The 23,223-nt window shown below is 41.1% G+C and overlaps 1 protein-coding gene across 5 annotated transcripts in view; it reads left to right on the top strand.

Annotated features, from left to right (window-relative positions):
* Positions 1–23,223, top strand: part of clip1a (CAP-GLY domain containing linker protein 1a) — a 29,105-nt gene that overhangs the window by 3,380 nt on the left and 2,502 nt on the right. The window contains exons 2-25 of one of the 5 annotated variants that reach the window (XM_033618528.2): positions 1,447–1,768; positions 2,785–3,347; positions 4,379–4,503; positions 4,593–4,809; positions 4,899–5,096; positions 5,239–5,330; positions 5,455–5,515; positions 8,588–8,692; positions 10,551–11,459; positions 12,147–12,263; positions 12,543–12,591; positions 12,719–12,802; positions 12,935–13,091; positions 13,266–13,431; positions 13,990–14,205; positions 15,435–17,888; positions 19,406–19,543; positions 19,631–19,737; positions 19,924–20,044; positions 20,160–20,203; positions 20,380–20,400; positions 21,071–21,188; positions 22,628–22,778; positions 22,916–22,968. In XM_033618528.2, the coding sequence (XP_033474419.1) occupies positions 1,678–1,768; positions 2,785–3,347; positions 4,379–4,503; positions 4,593–4,809; positions 4,899–5,096; positions 5,239–5,330; positions 5,455–5,515; positions 8,588–8,692; positions 10,551–11,459; positions 12,147–12,263; positions 12,543–12,591; positions 12,719–12,802; positions 12,935–13,091; positions 13,266–13,431; positions 13,990–14,205; positions 15,435–17,888; positions 19,406–19,543; positions 19,631–19,737; positions 19,924–20,044; positions 20,160–20,203; positions 20,380–20,400; positions 21,071–21,188; positions 22,628–22,778; positions 22,916–22,968 (6,357 nt within the window). In that variant the 5' untranslated portion in view covers positions 1,447–1,677. Of the gene's footprint in view, positions 1–1,446; positions 1,769–2,784; positions 3,348–4,378; positions 4,504–4,592; positions 4,810–4,898; positions 5,097–5,238; positions 5,331–5,454; positions 5,516–8,587; positions 8,693–10,550; positions 11,460–12,146; positions 12,264–12,542; positions 12,592–12,718; positions 12,803–12,934; positions 13,092–13,265; positions 13,432–13,989; positions 14,206–15,434; positions 17,889–19,405; positions 19,544–19,630; positions 19,738–19,923; positions 20,045–20,159; positions 20,204–20,379; positions 20,401–21,070; positions 21,189–22,627; positions 22,779–22,915; positions 22,969–23,223 lie in introns of those variants that run through there. The other 4 variants (XM_078170694.1, XM_078170692.1, XM_078170693.1 and 1 more) reach the window with 4 other exon arrangements.

The raw sequence follows: 23,223 nt of genomic DNA, 5'->3' as shown, positions 1-23,223 counted from the left end.
ACTCTGCCCCAGGATACTGCAACCGTTAAAATCAATAATTATATGAAACCATTTTCCTTGACAATATCCAAGCCAACTTACATGGCCTGTGGTAATATTCAGGATAAGTAAAAGCATTGCTTTAATGGACTATCATGCGGTGTGCAACAAAAAATGATTACATTAATGATTATTGTCACTCACCCTTATTAGCCCAAAAAGTAAGCTCTTTGTTCTCACCCATAAGGTGCTAAAGCAAATTCCAAGAACAGAATTCACACCAACCCTGATATCTATCCAAAAGAGATGCTTTTCTCTTACAGGCAGATAAAAAGCGTGTGGAATTCAATAACAAAATTCAGTAATATGGAAAACACTTTTGATGAACACTTTCATGCATATTTTCCTAAAATATTTCTTTGCTAATCGCAAATTTTTACCAAATGTAATGCCGTAATATGGTGTTCTCATAGAAGCATGTTTGTACACATACACATTCCAGTAGTTGTTAGATTATGTCGTTGACAAAGCAGCTCATCCATGTTTCAGGTTCCATGTGTGTAGTTTTCTCTTAGTGATTGTGATCACACAATAAAGCATCAGTCTTGGTGTCCTTGACTTCTGTGCACATTTTCTGCAGAAACCTTGTCAGTGTGATGTAATCATCCACTGAAATAGGCTGAAATGCTACAGATCTGACAGTAGATTGGCCTGAAACTCAAAGCTTGTCAGCATTTTGACAGCAGTTTTGCTCCAGCCTGATTTAATTAATCAAGGTGTATAAAAACCTTTCTCAATGCCACACTCAGTCATATTGTCAGACTAAAAACAACACAGGGACTGTGTTTGAATAGTGCATTCAGCCAATCTAGTTCCTATAGGAGGTAATCTGACAAACAGGATAATCTGGTGCGGATGGTGGTCTTGTTTCTACAATAATCCTGTTTTAGAAAAAGCTGCCAACCAGACTTACATGGTTTTATATGCCAGAATCACAGATTGAGCGAGAGACCGTTTGGACTACTGCGTGTATCGTGGTCAAGGTTACTGATGATGAGCTATTCAGAAGTTCATGATGGCGGTAACATAGACTGCATATCGGCTGGCCTTAGACGGGGTATTTTTAGGTCTTTACCGTGACGTGCTGTGTGCTGAGGAGCTTGTTGTCACAACAGAAACAAAATGCCTCCATTAACAGAGCACCAAAAGCAAAGTCGTTGGAAATGTCTTCAAGGCATATCTGTACTACTTGCCATTTATTAGTTCTCTCCAAATTAAATTTCTGCTTTCACTGCCACCCACAGCAGAGGCAGGAAAAATCAGCAAATAGTACATTTTTCTAAATGAATAATGAACTTGAATAATTCAATGTCTTGTTAATTAGCTAATAGGTTGAATACTCAGTACAGATATAATGTAGTAGCCCTAAATGAAGTCAAGTAATGTTTCTTTTTTTCTTCCAAACAGGGTCCTTCTCGTGAGCAGCACTTTTTCTCCCTCCTCCCTTTTCCTGGTTTTTCTTTTTGTTGAACATTTTTTGTTTGTTTTTATTTTTATTTTTTTGTTTAATTGATTTGGGTGAGGAGAGAAAAGCTTTGCCGTCACAGAGCTGCAACCTGTTGTTTTGATGGTCTGGGGTCAGTCTGTACCCACCGACGGACACAAGCCTTGTGGGTCTAGCAGATCACAGGAGGAAACATGAGCACAGCCAAGCCCAGTGGGATCAAAGGGCCCAGCAAGATAGCTAGGCCACCTGGGACAGCAGCCCCCAAGACCAACCCTAGCACAGGTAAGAATCTTCCCATGTGCTGCCCCCCTGTGGCAGTGCAATGTGACCTTGAGTGGTGGAACCAAGTTGATTTTGTCTTTTCCCATTCCTCTAGGGTTCATAAATGTGACAGTACGTCAGTCATTGTGTTACACTTTCTCTGTACTTGTTGGCACACCTGTTTTACATTGTTCTTGCTTCCAGCTTGTGTAGCTTAACAGAGTTTTCTGTGGGTTCATGCAGTAGTCTCTTTTCAGTTCAGTTCAGTTCAGTTCAGTTCAGAAAACTTATTTATCCCAAGTGGGTCATTCTGTTTGATAGTCTTCCCAGTTTGCAGGAGGCTTCAGCTACAACAGCCAAATAAGGCAATTCATTGGGTGGATAGAGCTGATAGATGAAAAATGAGACACGCCCTCCAGCTATTTTATCTCATAGCACAGTAAACATCCCATCAAACAGTGAGGTTTAAAATCCAGTTGTTTTCTTTGTGGTGAGTTTAACATGTAACCACAAGGAGAAAAATAAATTACATCTAATGGAGACTGTGGTGGAGCTAACAAAGCAAGGTTAATTGACTGGGCTTATGGTATTTCAGATGCTGGCTTAAATCACCAGAAATAACATGACAGTCAAGACCTTTTTTGTGCACTCATATATTTTAACATAAAATTAACCAGATGAGCAATTGGTTTCATCTTCAGTCAAACTGATGTTTGGTGTTTTTAACTTCAGCAAAATCATATACATGAATAAAACCAGCTTTTGAAACATTTAGATTTCTCTCACCACAACAGTGTTATTGTCTCTGTAGAATTTGATTTGAAGACCCTGACAACTGGAAGTCATGTAGAAATGTTGTTTTACGAAGGCTTTCCAAGATAGTAAGAGAGCACATTAAAAACAGAGGCACATTAAACAATTTGGATGATATTGCAATGTTTTGCACTGCATTTTTGACATTTCTCTTTTTCACACACATCAGTCACTCGATGGATTTTTAAGACTGTCTGTTCTCTTTCTCTCTCTTCATTTTTCAGCGGGCGCTAAAGCTGCTGCAGCCGACAAATCAGCTGCAAGTGCCAGTGGAGGAGATGACCAGGGTGCTGGGGAGAACTTTGAGATCGGGGAGCGAGTATGGGTGAATGGGAATAAGCCGGGCTACATTCAGTTTTTGGGAGAGGCACAGTTTGCCCCAGGACAGTGGGCAGGAATCGTTCTAGATGAGCCAATCGGGAAGAATGATGGGTCGGTGGCAGGGGTGCGCTACTTCCAGTGTGAACCCCTGCGAGGAATATTTACCCGCCCATCAAAGTTGTCTCGCACAGAGGGGGAGGCTAATGGAACTCAGACGGCACCCACCTCCCGCGCGGCATCACCCACCCCTTCAGTTGGGAGTGTAGCCTCGCATACACCCACCACAAAATCAACATTACCCTCAACTACCACGGCAACCAAGAAGGCATCCACCACTACGCCAGCTACACCAGCTACACCATCCTCCAACCTCGCACGCACGAACAGTGAATCTGTCTCCAACCTCTCTGAGACTGGATCAGTCAAGAAGGGGGAGAGGGAACTGAAGATGGGTGACCGAGTATTGGTAAAGTTTGTTACATTATCAAACAGAATAAAGATGTCTTTTTCTTTCCTGGATGTTCTAGCATATGGCTAAGGCTACGTTCAGACTGCAGGCAAATCAGATTTGTTTCTCAAATCAGATCTTTGAGACAAACTGTCCACACTGTTATTTGCAAGTGATGAGATGGGATTTGTGTTTCCAGACATCACAAATCTAGCTGCATGAGCTGCTGTGGAAACAATAGGTGTCAGTAACTACACAGCTACTCAGGTGATGCAGCTTTCCAACGTTGAAGCATGAAAAATGGAGGTTCATCATTGTGCCCTCCAAACAGTTGCACTGCGAAGCACATCTGTGTTGTTCTCCATAGCACTCTGCAAGTAGCGTCATAGATTCTGCTCAGCACTTAGTCACTCTGGATCTGACATTGTCATTGTGTGTCACGTTGCGAGTGACACTAATGACACTTTGAATATGATTTGACCAGCTAGAGAAGCCAAACCCAGATGCGTCTGTAGAAATCTGGAATTTTAGACCACCTCCAAATGTGGTGTAGATCTGATTTTCAAAAAAGAAAACCATTTCATGTGTATCTAAAATCAATCTGGATATGTCAAAAAACTGTTTTTGACTGGCCGTCTGACCAAGGCCTATCAGAACCCTCCTCTTCATCAGTGATATAATTTCAGAAATCTTAACACATGAAACACGATCTCTTCCACTTCATGTCACCAAATATCTATCCCTAACACTATTAAATGCAGTCCTATACATTTCTTATGCAAAGAAAAGTGCTCACTGCCAAACTTTGCTTCATGTCAATCTTGCATAAGTGTGCGTTTTAAATAATTGAAAGAAGAAAAAAACATATTTGGTGTCACATGTTGACAGTTTGGCCTCGTTCTGTTCAGAGCTGGTACATGTTTGTTTCTGTTGCTTTGATGGAATTATCTCACTCAGGGTTTATTACCAGGCAAAGCTGATTACTCTTTAGGCCACTCTTATCTTTTGAGGAGATTAAATGTTGGCTAATGTTTGGTGTTTTTTCTCAGGTTGGTGGTACCAAGGCAGGAGTGGTACGTTTCCTTGGAGAAACAGATTTTGCCAAAGGCGAGTGGTGTGGCGTGGAATTGGATGAGCCCTTAGGAAAGAATGATGGAGCAGTGGCAGGCACAAGGTAGAAAAGCCACTGGATTTATAAACAACTACAAAAAATGTGCACTCTGACTTCCATTATCATGATTGTATTCCATTATGTGTCCCCAGATATTTCCAGTGCCAACCCAAGTATGGCTTATTTGCTCCAGTGCACAAAGTCACACGCATCGGCTTCCCCTCCACGACGCCAGCCAAAGCAAAAACAACCGTTCGGAAAGTAGTGGCGACACCATCGGGGTTAAAGCGAAGCCCTAGTGCCTCCTCCATCAGTACCATGAGCTCTGTGGCATCTTCTGTTAGCGCCAAGCCCAGCCGCACAGGCCTGGTGGGACATGGACACACACGGTTTCATCCATTTTTGAAAGCTGTGCTTACTCACCAGTCTGACCTTGCTTATATTCTGTCTCTCCATAGCTAACAGAGACATCATCACGGTATAATCGTAAGATATCGGGCACCACAGCCCTGCAGGAGGCGCTGAAGGAGAAGCAGCAGCATATTGAGCAGCTTATGGCTGAGAGGGACATGGAGAGAGCCGAGGTTGCCAAGGCCACCGGCCATGTTGGAGAGATGGAGCAAGAAATTAGCCTGCTCAGGGATGATCGGGAGCAGGTCAGCTCAGCCAGTGGTTCGGCATTAACACTCTGTATCACCCCTATGTGGATACTTAATTACTCTGAGAATTAGAGTTGCCTTGTCATCTAAATTGATTTTTTTTTTTTTTTTTGGTCAAATATCAACCTTTCTGTTGAAGATGGAGGCCAAGATGGATCATTTACGTGCCTTGGTAGAAGCTGCGGACAAAGACAAAGTCGAGCTGCTGAATCAGCTGGAGGAGGAGCGTAGGTAAGGATAACCAGTGGTATGACCAGTCAAAGACACAGAGTCACCCATGATAGTCAGTATTTATTGTTTTGATTTTATGGGGACAGTTTGTTGAGAGCAAGATTATTTTGTTTCTGTTGAATAGGAAGGTGGAGGACCTTCAGTTCCGTGTAGAAGAAGCTTGCATTACCAAAGGAGACCTGGAGGTAAATGCACAGCACAGATCCACACCATTTCAACTGACACGTTTTATTGAATTTGTGCTTAAAAACAAAACAGTCATCAATATAATTATATTAAATCACTGCAAACCAAACATCTTTATTTGTACTAAACACAGAAGTAGATTTTTAAACTCAGCAGTTGTCACGCTGATTGAAAATCTAAATTTTGAATCTCAGTTTCAGTTCACATACACCTTGCTGTATATCCATAACAATAAAGTGGTTCTTTTTCTTTTCTTTTTTAACTTGACATCAGTGTGTCTCCTTGGGTGCAGGTCCAATGCAATTTAAGATTGCGCAAGACTAACTGGTACTCTTTGTCACAGAGCTACAGTTGAGCCCAGACAGAGCATTTGCATTATCTCTCATTTATCTTAGCAGTGGACACTACCCACTCTGCAGTATCACTTTGATATTGGCTTTAATTTGCATTAGAAGATGTGCTGTTAAATGCACCCATTGGTGCAGGAAGGCTCTGTCTTTGATGACAAGGCCAAGCTATGCCCAAACTAGAAATACACGTATCCAGGCCTGATATCCATGAGTTCTGGGACTGGTTTAGTGAAAGACTAAATGTAGAGATTAATGTTTTATATGTTGTTTTGAATGTTTGGTCCATTATAGGAATATATATATATATATATATATATATATATAGGAGTGATTATTCATATTGTCCGTGTTAATCATCAAAGCTAGGGGGATTGTCCCAAAAGGACCTGCGCTTTGCTTTTTCCTTTACATAATGTTATAGAGTCATTTAATACAGTAGGCTCTGATTACTTGTTGTTGTCCTCACAAGTGAGTCATGTTCTCATCCCAAGTTATGATATGCAGAGTATTGGGGTCCAGTGGTATCTGTGTTCATATCTGATCAAAGGATTTGTCATTTATTCCACAGTGCTACACAGGGGACCATCTCAGTTACCCCCGAAGGCCTCCATGCTCAAAATAGATGTTTAAATTGAGGGCCACAGGGTTAGAATATCCCTTTATCTTCTTTTCAAACTTGTATACTAACAGTTTATGACTTACTCACAGCTGTGGATATATTAAAAACTTGCATGCAGCTTGAAAGACACCAACAAAATAAAACAACACTCCTAATAGGCCAGACTTAAAAAATGCTTTGTTGACTTCAAGCTGTTGAAGGTGTACTAATGTTGTGCTTTAACCCTCGGTGCCTCCCTGTTCAGTGATGTGATGTGTTATTGCTTCTTCTTCCCTCTCCTCCTCGTCTTTCGTGTTGGTCCAGTGCTCAGCATGGAACCACTGGAGATGCTCCCTTGTCATTCCACTGCCCAGTCACAGACCTGAATTCAGTTTGCCCACTGCAACTAAAGGATAGATGTGCCAGGTTAAATTATAGTTTATACCTAGTCCACGGTCAATGAACAGTGAGTGCATATAAGAACCCAGGAAATGTACAGTGAACCCTACAATGAATTGTAGTTTCAAAATCACATTTTTCTTGCCACATTCATTAACTTTGAATGTGATATATCAGTTAGTTAGGCACGCACAACAGTCCATTTTTCAACCCGGTCTCACAGAAATTTGTGAAATGACTCCTGCCTCTCGACACTGTTTTGCGTGGTGGTGGCGGCACATACTGTGCTAAAATCACGTACTGAAACCACAGAAACAGTGCTAATGGGAAGTCAATTGGGATCCTTGGTCAGGGTGGACACATGAATTCTCTGGTGTATCACAATGGACGTTGGTTAAGACCTCATAGGTAGTATAAAGAGTGAGAAATTCTTTGTAGGGAGTAGGCTGGAGTTGTGGTTGGATTAAAGAAACACCGGACTTTCACCTGGGAGACTGCTGTTTGTTTCCTGTGTGAAAAGAAACTACTTACATCACTTAATGATCTTACATCTCGCATGTAATTGCAGAATGTGGTGCTCAGAGGTTGTGGTCACTTCTTGTATTTCTGTGAGATCATGTTGTCATTTTGTCAGATTGTGTCCAAGGAGGACCAAATGTATGACCTGTGATAGGCTGTTGGCATAACATCTAAAATGGGTGCTGTTCCCCTTTTTAAAGTAAAACTTTAAGAGAACATACACGGGGCAACATGTAAGAGAATAAGCACAAATTGTGCCAGGAAATGCCTCAGTAAGTTGCCATAAAACCCGTAGTCATAAGACACAATAGCAAGAAATTAAATGGGAATCCTTTCTGTTTCTTGAGCCTGACAGCCTCAGCTTTTGCTTTACTGATTGATTTTGATTAAGTTGGTCACGAATCTTGCACATGGTGGTCTGATAACTGGTGGTTTCTTAGTTAATATATACATTGTGGACAATGGCCTCATCACCAAAGCGAGAAAGCAGTGTGTTATTGGTATTGCTTCAGGCTTTAAGGTTGGTAAGGTATATAATCATGTGGGTTTGGGTTTCATTACAATGCAGGATTTAAATGTCTTTAAATTGACTTTGTATTGTTAAGTGAACATGACAATTCTGCAACATTAGATATGTTCTGTAAAATAATGCATTCATATATAGGGGTCAGGAAACAGCCATCACTGCTTTCTCTCCATGATGTGGTGAAGTCATTTTCAATTAATTTATTTGCTGGCTTGATACACATTATCAAATTTTCTCTGTATCATAACAATCAATGTGCTTTGTTCACCAGGTGTCAATTTTGCATGGTTACTTATAAACTGCCTCCATCAACATACTCATCCTGCACATCCATAACACATGGCCCCCTCTCTTGTCGCTTGTTTTGTATTTCCCACCATTCTCTCACAAAATTCCCTTTGTGCAGCTGTTTATGGTGCAGCCTAAAAGTTCTGCATGGGGTGTTCTTCCCATTTTCACTCATCCATCACTTCCCACCCCCACCCAATACCCTTTGCCCAATCCCCCGTCCACACACTCATACACAAACACACACACACATACACACCACATCACCATAATCATTGTCCAAACCCCTCCATCCTCTCTCTCCTGTCTCCCTCCCTCTCTGTCTGCATTGGGCTGGCATGTGATGGTGGCACTGGTGTGTTCTCTTCCTCTCCCCCTTGTTTACTAACAGACGCAGACCAGACTGGAGCATGCCCACATTAAGGAGCTTGAACAGAGCCTACTCTTTGAAAAGACCAAAGCTGAGAAACTCCAAAGAGAGTTAGAAGACACTAGGGTAATGAATTCTGCTCTGCAGTGTGCTGCGTTGGAAAAGAGAGCCTGTGCCGGGGAGAGTGGCCAAAAAATTTGCAAGGGGTGCAGAGAGGTGCTGGGCAGTAACTGGAGCGTTGCCTTGTATGGGCTTGTGTTGAGTCCCACCAATGCATTTTTCAGGCTTCACATTATAATAATAATACTCTTAATCCTTAAATCGAAGTGTTGCATTTATTAGGTTTATTTAAATGATTAAATCAGTCCATCCAGGGTAAAGAGAGATTCATAAATGTAGCACCACAATTTGTGGCATTAGTCACAGAATAATTTTGTAACCATTTCTGAAGTATAATCCTCCCTCCATTTAAATTGATGCACTCAAAATTCTTCGCGTTGAAAAGTACAGACTTCTGTTAAAACTGTCCAAAAATTACCACATGCATCTTTTAGCTGTCTTGAGTGACGGCTCTTTTACTTGTGCATTTACCTGAACTCACTCTTGCTTTAATAGTATCACTGCTTAACCAGACAGACAAACTTTTCCCTTTTCCCAGCGAATCATTTTCTCGATTATCCTATGTTCTACTTCCCCAGTCCTTCCCAGCATCCATTTGTCCTGCTTATTTGGTGTCCCTGCGTTTTGCTAGTCTAAAACCTGCTCCACCTCCCAGACTATGCATCCTTGTGTTCCCCTAGGGTATTGTAGTCAGAAGGGGTAGTAGGAAAAATATACACAGATTAGCCAAAACATTTAAACCACTGACAGGTGAAGTGAATAATTGATCATCTCGTTACAATGCAGTATCCTGCTGGGAAACCTTGGGTCCTGGCATTCAAGAGGATGCCACTTGACACGCTCCACACTGTTTCAGACCAAATACAACCCCTCATGCTCCATGTCACACCACAAAAACTGCTCAGGAATGGCCCAGGGGACATGTCGAAGACCTGAAGGCTGGAGGCTCCAAACTCCTCAGGTTCCAATGCAATGGAACATCTGTGTGACGTGCTGGTAGCCCAAGCAACCTGTGTCCAGGCTTCGACAGGTCAGAGCTGAATCTGATCTAGGGCGGGGCCTCTGACCTGTCCAGGCCTGGACACAGGACCCCTGGGGGTGACTGCTATAAGGGGGTGTACTTGATCTATCACAGTTGATTGGTGGTGTGTGTCAAGTGTCAGCCACATGATTGACAACACCCAAGATTTCCCAGCAAAATGTTGCATTCTAATGATATGATTATTCGCTTAAGCTGTCAGTGGTGTTAATGTTTTGGCTAATTGGATCATAGTTTCTAGAGGTTCTTATCAAGAAATTTTTTATTTTAATTTAATGATTTAATTAACCAAGCAACTAGATATTAGTAGCAAAAATAGATGCATGTTTGAGAAGTTTAGAATCAACAATAGATTTGGAGCATAGGCTAAAGTAACTGGATTAACATAAAAATAGTGGAACATATCAGTACTCCCAGAGGGTTTTTTCTTAGTCCATGCCTCATCTAAATCATGAGGTCAGTAATGGCATTAATTCAGTGATTAATAGTGTTAGCATAATGGATGGTGGAAAATATTGTACACACAGCTATAGCTCCATACATGCTTTCAGTGTTCACTTTCATTATTTGGATCATACCGTTTATAGCCACTAGAGGTCAGTATAACACCTTGGTTTTAGGGTCAGTGTTTTTCATGCACTTCCCATTAAGCAAGCAAATTAAACAGTTGTCGTACTATTAAGTGCATTGTTGTCTGTAATTGCACTTTACAAAGTAGTTTTCCATTTGTTAAGTAACAGTAAAGTATGATTAAGTGTTTGTACATGGTGCTTCAGTATGACAGATTGGGACGCATCTTTGAATATAAGATTTCTGCTTTTAAAGGTTGCTACTGTGTCGGAAAGATCCCGAATTATGGACCTTGAGAGGGACCTTTCACAGCGAACAAGAGAGGTGGCTGACCTGCAGCTGCGTCTCGGGACCCAGCAGGGTTCTAAGGACTCAGACTCTGCTCTTTCTCCCCTTCTGGAAGAGATAAACTCTTTGAGGGATCAATTGGCTTCTCAAGAGGCTAAGCAGCAAGAAGAGCTGGCAAACTACAAGGAGAAGCTAGAAGCTCAAGAAAAGACCCACAGCGAGGCAGCTGCCCAGCTGCAGGCTGCATCTGTAAGGCTCTCTGGTGACAACGAACAGTTGCAGATGCGCTTAAGCCAGGCTGAGAAGGAGAATGCTGACACTATTGAACTGTGGCGTTCCAAGTTGGAATCTGCTATTGCCTCTCACCAGCAAGCCATGGAGGAGCTGAAGGTGTCATTCAGCAAAGGCGCAGGTGCCGAGACAGAAGAACTTATTGAAACCAAAAGTGCACTAGAGAGGCTGAAGATGGAACACAAGTTGGCTCTAGAGGAGGCTGGAGCCAAACACGAGGGTGATGTCGCAGCCTGCACTCGGGAGATGCAGGCACTGAAGGCACAACTGTCGTCCTTGACTGAGGACAAGGAGCGACTGGAGGAGTCGCTCCGGTCCAGCGTTGAAAAAACAGAGGAGCAGCACCTTGTGGAGATGGAGGATGTTCTTGGAAAACTTCATGCTGCTGAAGTTAGGGTGAAGGAGCTTGAGGAGAAAGAAGAGATGTTGGCACAACAGGCCCAAGACAAGGACAGAGAAACCAAAGAGCAGATGTCAGAAATGGTGGCTCTGCGCAGCCAAGTAGCACAAGGTAACCAGGAGCTTGTGGCCCTGAAGAGTCAATTAGAAGTGGTTCAAAGCCAAGGGACCGACCAGGGTGCAAAGGTGGGTTCCTATTCATCTCCTGACCATTTGAAATACTTCATTTACAGTGTGTCTCATGTTTGAGGAAAGCAGTGTCTTTATTCTGTAGTTTGGTCATCGTGGCATGTTTGGATGATTGGGGGTCATTGTTTTGTTGAAGCTGGCGTGCAGGACTTTTGTCTCCTCCCTGTCATTCAGAGTAATTCAATTTACAAAAACACTGTTGACTTGTGCTAATAGCTCACCACATCTCCCCTGACCCCCACCTAAATGCTTCCTCTAAATGCAGAGTTTTTCTTTTATTTCTGGAGCTTCCACTCCAGAAACTTTTCTTCAGTGCTTCTTAGGATTGTCCACCCTCACCATACTCCTAGCTGCTTGTTTCTTCCCCTTTCTGCCCCTCTTTAGCTCTGGCTGTATGGTGTAAAATGCATCACTTCCAGTGCGCCAGTGCAGGAATGTCACAACAGACACCAGACACCACAACTCCAGCATAGTGCAAAATACAGAGAACTTTCCCAGGCGGCGAAAGGCTTAATCAGCATTATTGTGAAAACTTGTTTGGCAAGGGCTTGAACGTAACGGACATTCATTTTTATGTTAAAGTCCCGCACTCCAGCTTTAATTTTTTGTCTTGATGAGTATATTCCTTTGCTTGTTTGTTTATCTCTTTTGTCCACTGTAATTTTTACCTCACGTGTGCTATAGGTTAGTGAATTGAGCTCACAGTTGGAGGCCCAAAAGCAGGAAGTCCTCTCTTTACAGCAGAGTCTGACAACTGTGCAGAAGGAGAAGGATGCCCTGGGACAGGAGCTGGGAGACCTGGTGAGGCTTATGGTTTAATTCTGGATGTGGATACAGTACGTGTTTTGCATAAGGATTGAAAATTAGGACTAATTGAAGTCACTGGTCTGTTTCATGTTCAGTGGCCTTTGAAAAACAAACTACGTTCATCATGTCTGGCATTTCCCTACTGCAATGTCTTGTATATATCTGCCAACATATACTGATATGATACTTGCAATGAGCTAACATCCGCTTATATATCGTACAAAGTGTCAGCTGATTTCACGACTAAATATGCAAATGCATTTTCCTCCACAGAAACAAAAGTCGGCTGAGGAGCAGACTAAATCATCAAACACTATGCAAGGTAAATGACTTAGACAGTTGTAAAAGTTTAGTTAGTCATGTCTTTGCAACTGAAAAAGGCAAATTAGTGGCAGCGGAAAAACCAAAGGCATCAAGAATCTAAAATGTAAGATTTTTCTTTTTTGCAGAAACACTTGAGAAGCTCAGTCAGAAGGAAGAGCAGTGCACGTCTTTGACCACCGAATCAGAGTCTCTAAAAAGTCAACTTGCTGGTGAGAACATTACAAGCTACACTCATGTTAAGTGTTTTACATAAAGCTTAGTATGTGATATGTTTTTCTTTCCTTTCTTATTGAATTGTAATCCTTAAAACCTCTGAACAAACTCGTCTTGTCTTTATTCAGGGCTGGAGAGGAAGCTCAAGGCCGCAGACGAAAAACTTGAGCAGCTTTCCAAGGATAAAAGCAAGCTGGAAAATGATATTTCAGACATGATGAAGACCTCTGGTGATAGTTCTGCACAGCTGACCAAAATGAATGAAGATCTCATACAGAAAGAAAGGTACCACATTTCATTAATCTTTGCTCATATATTACATCATTGCTCCACCAGTCCTGTCAGAACTGGAAAGTCAAATTTCTCGCCTTTGTTGTAATCCATGCTGACATTGATTCAGTTATCTAACTCATCACTGAACAACCTCCTCAAATGGACTCTCTTTTTGTCATCTCTCAGGAGACTTGAGGAGTTACAGAGTCAGCTATCAGAGGAGAAGGAGAAGGTTGCACATTCAAATGAACAACTCCAGCAGGAACAGTCCCGCAGAGAACAGGAGCTGAAAGAAACCAGAGAAACACATCAGTCTGAATTGAGTGGCCTTCAGGAGAAGATCACTAACTTGGTTAGTATTTTTAGGCAGTCACAAAAAATGTGTTTGTGTTTTAGAATTAAAGTTATATTATGTAGGGATAGTTGGTTACTGTTTGTAAAGAGTGTTGCCAGTGATAGTCAAACCCGGATCCCAGATCCTCTCTAGTTTTGGAACGAGCTTTGTCCGTTTGGCATTTTGTCTTACTATATTTGTGTGACATCACCTGTGCATTTTGCCCAGAAACGTCCCGAATACAGCAAAATAAGAAGAAAATACAGGCAGAGGGCAGAGTCTCAGCAGATAAACACACCACCACACATTTCTAGTGGTTTTTAAGTGCTGATTAAGTGGAATTAATTTTATATGAATCTGTACACTCTCAAAATCCTACATAGTATGCCTTTAAATGTCAGTTAATTGAGGACTTACTGTCAATTACATAGACATTAAAATGTGTAAAACTTGACTTACGATGCAAAATCATCCATTTTCAGATCAGTTTGACCTTCCGTCAAAAGCTGCTTCAAAACAAGTAGATAAGTGCTTTAATGTGATCAGTTATTTTCTTTCTTATTTTCTGTTTTCTAGGAGAAGGCTGTTAAACAAGGTGAGGCCCTGGTTGAGGAGCTGAAGGCTTCACAAGAAAAATCCCTCTCTCAGGCCTCAGAGCTCCATGCGAAGGAACTTGAGGCGCTGCAGAGTGAGGCTGACAAGTTGAAGCAGGAGCTCTCCTCCTCCAAGGACAAAACCAAGGACCTTGAGAAGCTGGTATCTGAGCTGCAGCCGTACAAGGAACAGGCTCAGGTAAGAACAAACCCTCGAAGCTACAGACACATTGGCTTAACTGATGTGTTTTACTTTTCAGCCAGTTACATTTAGGAAGTAAAAATGATTTTTTTTTTTATGTATTAGTGATTTTACTAATGTTGGATTATTGAAAATCATCAGTTCAAACAACTGTGCCTTAACCCAGTAGGATGTAAGCATCATCATCTATAATACGTTGCACCAGTTTAAACACTAAAACTGAATGTAAAACCAAATCAACCTTTACAAAACAAAATTATGGGAGACAACATGCAACTGTGTAAGAAGTTTTGTCTTCATTGAACATCAGTGATTAATACATATTATCAACATTTTCAATTTCAATTACCCACCACCATACAGATTATTTGTGATGAGTTGCTCATTTTCCCCCGGACATAAAAGCTAATAACCTCCTCTTTCATATTCATCTTAGCTCTGTGTTTGATGGTGCCATGGGCTACATGCTGGCAGGGGTCCACCTGGTTAAAATTATATCTTAAACATATTTTGAAACAGTTTATGGTTATTGAACAAAGGAATTGTTGTAAAAAACAATTGAATTACTAGTTAACCATCTAAATACTGTATGATTGGCTATTGATTTGAATTTTCTTTTGTATTAAACTAGATGCTGAACACTTTTGCTCTGTGCCCCTGCTAGCATTGTTTATTAGCCCGATATTTTATTTAGGGGAACATTTTCACTTTCTAACAAAAAGATTAGTTTCATGTGTTTTTATATATCATGAAAGGCATTCATTAACAACATTGACTCTTACATCCTACTATTTTTTGTTTATTTTATAAAACCAATTTACAAAAAGACACACAGAAAATACTAGTGCCATGCAAATTCCTGTAATGATTCAAGAAAGTGCTGTATAAAATGCAGCTGTATAAAGTGATCATAGCCATACACTCTGGCAGCCAGCAGCCACTCTTTGCTTATACACCAGTCAAATTTGTTGCCAACAATTTGATGAATACACTTGATAGCAGTAAGTAAAGGTTGAAGTGAAAATGTTCCATCTTTTATGGTTAAAAACCATTGTGGTGTAAGCTGCGGTGTGATCTTTTGCCATTTTTGATGCTTCTGCAGCTTAACCTTTCCAATTGCATTATCACTTATGTCCATATCTGCTTGGTTTATTTTTGGATTCATCTTACTTTACCCTGTATATATATTCCCCTCCTTTTTTTTCTTTCAACTTTTATTTTCCCAGTGTCTTTCTGCTGAGCTTGACTCCTCCAAGCATGATGTTGAAAATATGTCCAAAAAACTGGAAAAGCAGAGTCTAGATCTGGAAAGTAAGTGTAAAGAATTTGAGGATGTTAAGGCTGAGAAAGGCAAACTGGAGAAACAGCTTTCAGAGGCGCAGACTAAGCTCTCTGCCCTTGAGATTACTCACCAGGAGCTCTCAGTCCAGCATGAAGAGCTGCGAGTAACCAGAGACAAGCTTTCAAAACATCAAGAGGAACTACTCACCAACAACAAGAGCTCAGATGAAGAAAAGACTTCATTGAACAATGAGTTGCAGAAGCTCAGAGAGCTTCTTCAGGAAGTTCAGACTGAAAATAAAAACCTGAAACATGCTAAAGGTGAACAACAGGTCCAAATTGAGGAGCTTCAAAAACAAAATGCAGAGAAGAATGACTTGCTCCTAAAGCATCAGCAGGACATCCAGCAAATTGAGGCTAAAAAGAAGCAGCTACACAAGGATTATGAAAATGTCAGCAAAGAGAAGAGTCGGCTCGAAGACGAACTCAATGAAAGCAGGTCGAAGCTCACAAGTGAGAAGGACAGTCTAATTTTAGAGAGAGACTCTGCTAGAAATGCCAAAAAATCTCTTGATGCGAAGAATGCTGAGTTGCAGGCAAAACTTAAATCCGTGAACTTAGAAAAAGAAGACCTCACAATGAAGAACACCCAGCTGCAGGCCCTCACAGAAACACTGACAAAAGAGAAAGTAGAGATGTCCTCTGAAATCAGTGCTGCTGTGTCGGATAAAAAGAGCCTTGAGACCATGAAGGAGGAGCTCCAAAATAAGCTCAGTGTTACTAAGAAAGACTTGGAGAGCTCTGTCCGTGAATGTGAAGAGCTAAAAGCCTCCAAAATGAGCCTGACCCAGATGCTTGAAGAGTTTAAGACAAGCAGTCAGGTGACTGATTCTGAGAGGCTTCAGCTTCTGCAGGAGAAAGAAGACTTACTCGCAATCCAAAGAAAAGTCTGTAATGAGAAAGAAGAGCTCCTTAGAGAGATAGAAGAATTAAAAGAGAAGCTTCAAGTCTCTGCAGAACAACTGTCAAAGTCTAACGAGAAACTTAAAGAAGCATTATCATCTTTTGAGCAAGAGAAGGAAGCATTTCGCCTTCAGAGTTCTGAAAGTGAGATGGCTCTACATGTTATACGAAAAGAAAAGATGAGCCTGGATTCAGCACTAGAGCAGCAGAAAATGGATTATGAGCGTTTGGCAGGGGAGAAGGGAGAATTAGAGGAGAAGCTCACAAAAGCCATATCTGACAATGATACTCTTTCTCTTGAGCGCGATAAGCTAGCTGGTGACATCCGAACAAGTAAAGACCAGTTGGATAGTTACACCAGAGCTAATGACCTCTTTGTTGAAGAGAAGTCTCACTTAAAAACAATGCTAGAGGAAACCAAACGCCAAAAAGAAGAAGTTGCAGCGGAGATGACGTCTGTGAAACGAGAAAAAGCCAACTTACAAAATGAGGTGCAGAAACTCAACTCTGATATTGAAGTTCTTAAAAAGGGCAAAAATGAACTGGTTCAGGAGCAGAGTAAACTAAAAACGGATCTTGAGAAGGCAAATTCAGAACTTTCTCAACAGGTTGATAACCTTACAAAAGACTGTCAGCGTCTGCAGTCGTTGCAGACTGAAGCTGACAACAAAGCACAGTCCTCACAGAAAGAGAACCAGGGTCTGCTTCAGGAGATCCAGGAATTAAAATGTCAGATTGAATCAGTGTCAGGGGCCAAGCACCTTCTTGAGACCCAGCTACAGGCCGAGTCCACTGAACGGAATAAAGTCATATCTGACAAGGATGGTCTCTCCAAACAAATTGAGGAGCTGCAGAAAACTTTGTCCAAAGTTAAACAGGAGAATAAAGAGATTTCTTCTAACCTTAAGAACGCTGATGAGCAAAAGAAGTCTTTTATGATGGACATGGAGGCTTTGAAAACACAATTAAAGCAGCAAGAGCAAGAAACCAGTCAGCTGACAAAAGATAAAGAACAGCTGTTATCTAAGCTTGAGGAGACGGGCAAACAGGTGACCTTGCTGACCACAGAGAAGGTAGACCTTTTAGCTGGACAGTGTAAATTGAAGCAGAGCTTTTCTTCTCTCCAGACAAGCCAAGAAAGTTGGCTCACAGAACGGTCAAGACTCCTGGGAGAGATCGAGAAAATGCACGCTAGCCAGAAACAACTAGAGGCAGATGTCAAGGGCCTTCACACCGATAAAGAACTTTTGGAAAAGCAATGCAAGAGTGCTGTTGCAGAGGCATCAGCTTCTGCCGTTGTCAAAGAGGAGATTTCCTCCAGCATCTCTAATCTAACAGCTCAGAAGGATGCCCTGCAGGTGGAGAGAGATGAAGCCACCCAGCAAGTCAAGCAGCTGCAGTCCCAACTAAAAAATGCCATTTCTAAGCAGCTTGAGGTATTCCTCCTCCTCCTCCAGTAGTAATCACTGACACACAAATACCGTAGAGTGGCTGGGGCTACGTCACCCTCTCACTGCATGCTTGCTGGTTTGTTTCCCTTTCCCCTTTCCTTTTATTCTTGTGTCTAACTTTCATCTTCCATGTACTAACTGCTGTAAATGACCCTTAGCTCCCAGCCTTTGCCTGTGGGCTTATAACGTGATCTAACAGAAGGCGAAATTCTTCTGGGTTACACAACTGTGTAGGTCAAAGGTGATCTTTATTACACTCACCATCTGATGGTGTGTCATATTTTATTTCATTGCATCATTGATGTTAATATATTTACTTACTAATATATATTCCACCATATAGTTTTTAGAAAAAACAATTTTTACATTTTTGGGGCTTGTGAAGTCTCTCTGAGCAGAATTACACAAAAAGTATGGAAAGAAATAGTTACATATATTGATATTACACAGCTTTAAGTTGTAATGAAAGAACAACTTACTTACTTTTAACAGGGCTTGAAATACTGCGTGCATTTGTACAGTAGTGCGCCAAAAATTTAAGCTTAGCACATAATTCTCAGCTCTACATGCACTGGTGAATGTAACTACTGAAAAAATGTTGTGCAGGGCTGCCAGCTCTCAGGCATTGACCGTGAGATTCACGCAGTTTGCACACACGCTCTGACAGGACGCAAACAGACAAGACCTAACAGCACAATGCAACAGCAGCAGTGTGCAAAACACTGCAGTCAAGCCAGCTGCCGCTTGGATTTTAATGTGCATCTGTTTGTGCTGTTGGTGCTGCCAAAAAGGATGAAAAAAGACTCTTGTTTCAGCAATAATTAATCATACATCCTATGTTAAATAAGTAACACATTGAAAATTGTTTCATTTATAAACTCTCAAATATTAAATTAACGTTTTTCTTAAGGAGTTTGCTGAAATTTTCAACATGATCCTGTTAGGATGACTCTGAAATTACGATTACACCATATGGTGCAGTAAAAAAAACATGCATGTAATTTTAAAAGTTACATGCACCAGTGCATGTACACAGAAGAAAGTGTTTTTAGCCCTGTTTAAAGTAAAACTACCACAAAAACCTTTTTTCCTATCTGACTCGTTACACAAGTTACAAGTTAATTGGTTGTCAGTATCCGTTCTGAGGCCACAGGTTGTAGAGTTCCTGTTCGTAGTATGCACTAATTATTGTCCTCCAACATGTTGATGTTTTTAATTCTCAACCAGAATGTCCTCAAAAATTTCAATGAAGTAAGATTTGAATAGCTGATTCTTAATCAGTGATAGAGATAGATAATTAATGAAGCATGCAGTTAATTTATTAAATAATGTTAAAATCATTGGTTGAGTTCAAACAATACGATATGAACAGCTTCATCAAATGACCTGCAAATGTCTCAATCTGGCTAGTTGAGGTCATTAGGTGTTGATGTCACCCAAACATTTGCTGCTCTTAATTTGAAACTGTTCTTAGCAAATGTCCTGCTCGTGCACCGTTTCAGGCGACAGAGGCCTCCGGCAAGACTGCTGAGGCTCTGGAACAGCTGACAAAAGAGAAAGCCAGTTTGATGCAGGAGAAGAACGAAGCCCAGTCTTTGCTGGAAGAGCTCCGGAGCTCCAAGCAGAAGATGGAGACACAGGTAAGAGATGCTAATGTGAATTAAATTAAGTCTTCGGTATTCTCTTTTAGCTGCAGTTTCAGCAAATAAATGTCGTTACTGTTTTAGCTGAAATCATTGGAGAAAAATAATTCGAAGTCCCAAGAAGATCTGAATGTATCCAAAGAGCTGCTTTCCATAGAGACTCAGAGGACTGAGAGTCTGAGCAAGGAGATGTGAGTATATCCTTAGTATTGGAGGCTGGTAAATCAGAAATCTGTCAGATTTAAGTCTGAATAGTTTGTAAGTTGTTGGTTACAGTAAGTGAAGAGACATGGGAGAAGGAGTTTCTTCAAACCAGTATGTTGTCTACAGGAGTTGTCAGAATATCTCAGGTGATTTTAACTTTTGTATTCATTCAGTGAGGAGCTTAAAGAAGCGGTTTCTGTGAAGACGCAGTCCCTGGAGACGCTCCAAGAGGAGAACAACAAGCTGACTCAGGAGCTTGATAAAAATCACAAAGGGCAGAGTGATCTTCAGAAGGTGCAACATTTTACAACTTTGTTTTTAGAAATTTTACATAGGCCTACATGCATCAGAATATGTTGTGTTTCAGCTATTGATCCATGTTGGGTCTTATGTTTTTTTTTTTCCTCAGCTCAAGGATGAGTACTCAAAACTCAAAAAACAGCTGAAGCAAAGGTAAGAGAATGTATCATTTTGTGATTCGGGCAGTCTCTCAGATCTGTGCAAATTCACCAACATTTTGAAAGCCTGTTAAAATAAACACAAATGCTTTCACCTGTGTGGCACTTGCTGATATGCAGTGCTTTTATAATTAAGGAAACGGTATGTCATGCTGTTCTTTTCCTTCAAAGCCTGCCAAATAATGCCTTCAGGTACTATACACCTTAAATACTATCTGATGTTGGTCATCGTCATGTAATAGTGCAAATAAATTAACCACATATATGTCGGCAGATAATTAGGAACAACCAAGGTGCAGTCACATTATGTTTAGTGAAATTTCCCTGCCAAAAAGGATGTGATGTCACATTTCTGAGCTGCAAATCTGCCAGCACCGGCTGGAGATCGCACCAAAACTGAAAACGCATGCTTCAAAAGCATCCGTCATTTGGGCTTCAATAGAAGTGAATGGGAAACAGAGCAAATATATGTAGTATAATTTAAAGCACAGTGCATCCTTAGTCATTACACAAAAAGTAATTTAATCTACAGTCCCATCTCACCTGCTTTCACTACTGATTTTGCATGTTTGTGTGTTTGTCTGTCTTTTTTCCATTTATACTTTACTTTACACTATACTTTCTTTATTGCAGTCTTACCAACAAGTATACCAAATATTCTACCAGAGAAAAAATGGCTCCTGATTCTCTGCATGTCTCTTTGACCTTTAAAATTTCCCAACATCTTGGATAAATTATAGTTTGAATTCCAAAGTTGGAAATCTGCTTAGAAACAGTTTGGTGAATTAGGGCCAGTTTTCCTCTGCCTGGTGTGACTGTGTACTCTGTCTCTGTGATTTAATTGGTATTGTGTATTTGCTAGTGAGAGCACCTTGAAGGAGCAGTTTGACAAGGAGAAGGCTGCCCTCCAACAGTCCATCCATAAAAACAGTGCCTTAATTTCAGAAAAGGACCAGCAGGTGGAAAACCTGAAGAGCGAGGTGAGAATCAAATGCACGATGGAACTCTCTTATTGTCAAGTGTTGAGCTTGCACAAAATGAATTGAAATGAATGAAGTAAAGATTTGAGAGCACCAAAGACAGATTTTTGAATGTTCGTAAACAGACAGAAGCACACTGATGTCTTTATTTCCTGCACCCTTGTGTCAAAATCTTGAGCTGTAATGGTAAATTCTAAGGAATAGGAGATAAAAGTGGGTGCTTGCCTTCAGCCTTAGATAACCATTAAAGAGACGTCTTCAAAACCAGCCCAGATGTAACTTTCACCGTCATTTCCCTTTCACAGTTGTGAGACTTAAAAAAGAGCAGACCTTGCCATGTCATTTCTTACTTTGCAGAATCTGACAGGATGTCACTTCTAGGTCAGAAGGTTTGTTCCACTTTAATTTTGAGTGTGCGTGCAAAGGATCCTACAGTGTGTCTAACCTAAATAAAAGACATTAAAGATTGTGAGCAAGAAAAGTGCTCACTTAACACGCTGGTCTAGTGGTTAGCATTGTTGCAAGAGGGTTCCGGAATGGTGGAGCCCCCCTGTGCGGAGTTTGCATGTTCTCCCCATGTCATCGTGGGTTTTCTCCGGGTATTCCGGCTTCCTCCCACAGTCCAAAGACATGCAGGTTAATTGGTGACTCTAAATTGCCCGTAGGTGTCAATATGAGCATGAATGGTTGTCTGTCTCTATGTGTCAGCCCTGTGATAGTCTGGCGACCTGTCCAGGGTGTACAGGCTGTATACAGAAAACATGTAAACAACCTAAAGCACATAAGCAACAGACTATAACCAAAAAAAAGAAAAAAGAAGCTGCCAGACATACTGTATATGCAGTATGTCTGTGGATAAATGATTTGTAAGCCATTTTCAACATGTCACATAGTCAATTATTGCAAGAGTACAGGTCAAGGATAGCCATACAAATTTAACGATTATTTGTCTTTGAGATAATAATTTACTCCATAAGCCTAAAACAATTGGATGCTTTAGTGTTATAAAACTGTGTTCTCTCCATTTGTAAGACTAAGATAATTTTGTTGAGCTGTGTCTGAAATCAGGGGGTGCAGGAGATTTACAGCATTTTAGAATCATCTTCTTTAAAGATTCAATTTCGAGCATCATTGCCAATTGGTCCTCAGATGTATTGTTCAAGTCGGACGCTGAGCATCCAAAGATTGCCAGTTTTTGGTCAGTGGGGCTATTCCTAACATAGACCCTGGAGAGCCACTGAAATATTTCACACCAGTAATTGTGAAATTGAGAACAGAGCCAGAAAAGACATGTTAAAGAGCCATCTGCACCTTTGCATCTCCCACATAATGGGGAAATAGATGGATACATTCACTTAACTTGGTCTTTGAGTAATGGAGTCTATGGATGACTCTGTATTGAATCAATACTGAACAGCATGGGTTGTTTTTTTCCACAGCTGGCTGTACTGCGTGGGGAAAGTGCCTCAGTTAAGACACTGCAGGGTACAATTCAGGCCTTAGAGCGAGACAAGGCTAATCTACAGGACCGTGTTCAGAGACTGGAGAAGGACCTGGCTGCTGGGCCTGACACCATCAACAAGTCCTCAGGTAAGAGTGGGTTTACCTCATGACCACTGCTAATATGTCTGTTAGCACTAAGTCAGTTCTCTGTGAGGTGACCTCCAAAAGAAAACAAGATTACCTAATGTACTTCTGCATTTCATTTAATCTTGTGCCTGTCCCAGGTGATGCAGTTTTGGACCAACTAAGGGAGGATAAGGAGACAGCAGAGAGTCAGGTGCGTAAAGCTTTGCTCTCATCCAGAATAAAACTAATCATATGCCTGGATAATTTGAGGGTTTTTGCCATTCATGCATTCAGTGTGAAGATGCTTCCCTACCCTGGCCCGTAGAACGTTCTGGTTTGACAACTACACAGTCTCATTTACATTTTCATCATATGTGGGGCAGTCGTACGGAAACAGTCTTTCTGAATGCTGTTTGTGAAATGACTGTGCTGCTTACTCAGACATTTACTAACATAAACTACTTCT

Source organism: Epinephelus lanceolatus, chromosome 9 (genome assembly GCF_041903045.1).
Source record: "Epinephelus lanceolatus isolate andai-2023 chromosome 9, ASM4190304v1, whole genome shotgun sequence".
Lineage (NCBI taxonomy): Eukaryota > Metazoa > Chordata > Actinopteri > Perciformes > Serranidae > Epinephelus > Epinephelus lanceolatus.
This window is presented reverse-complemented; position numbering and strand designations above follow the sequence as displayed.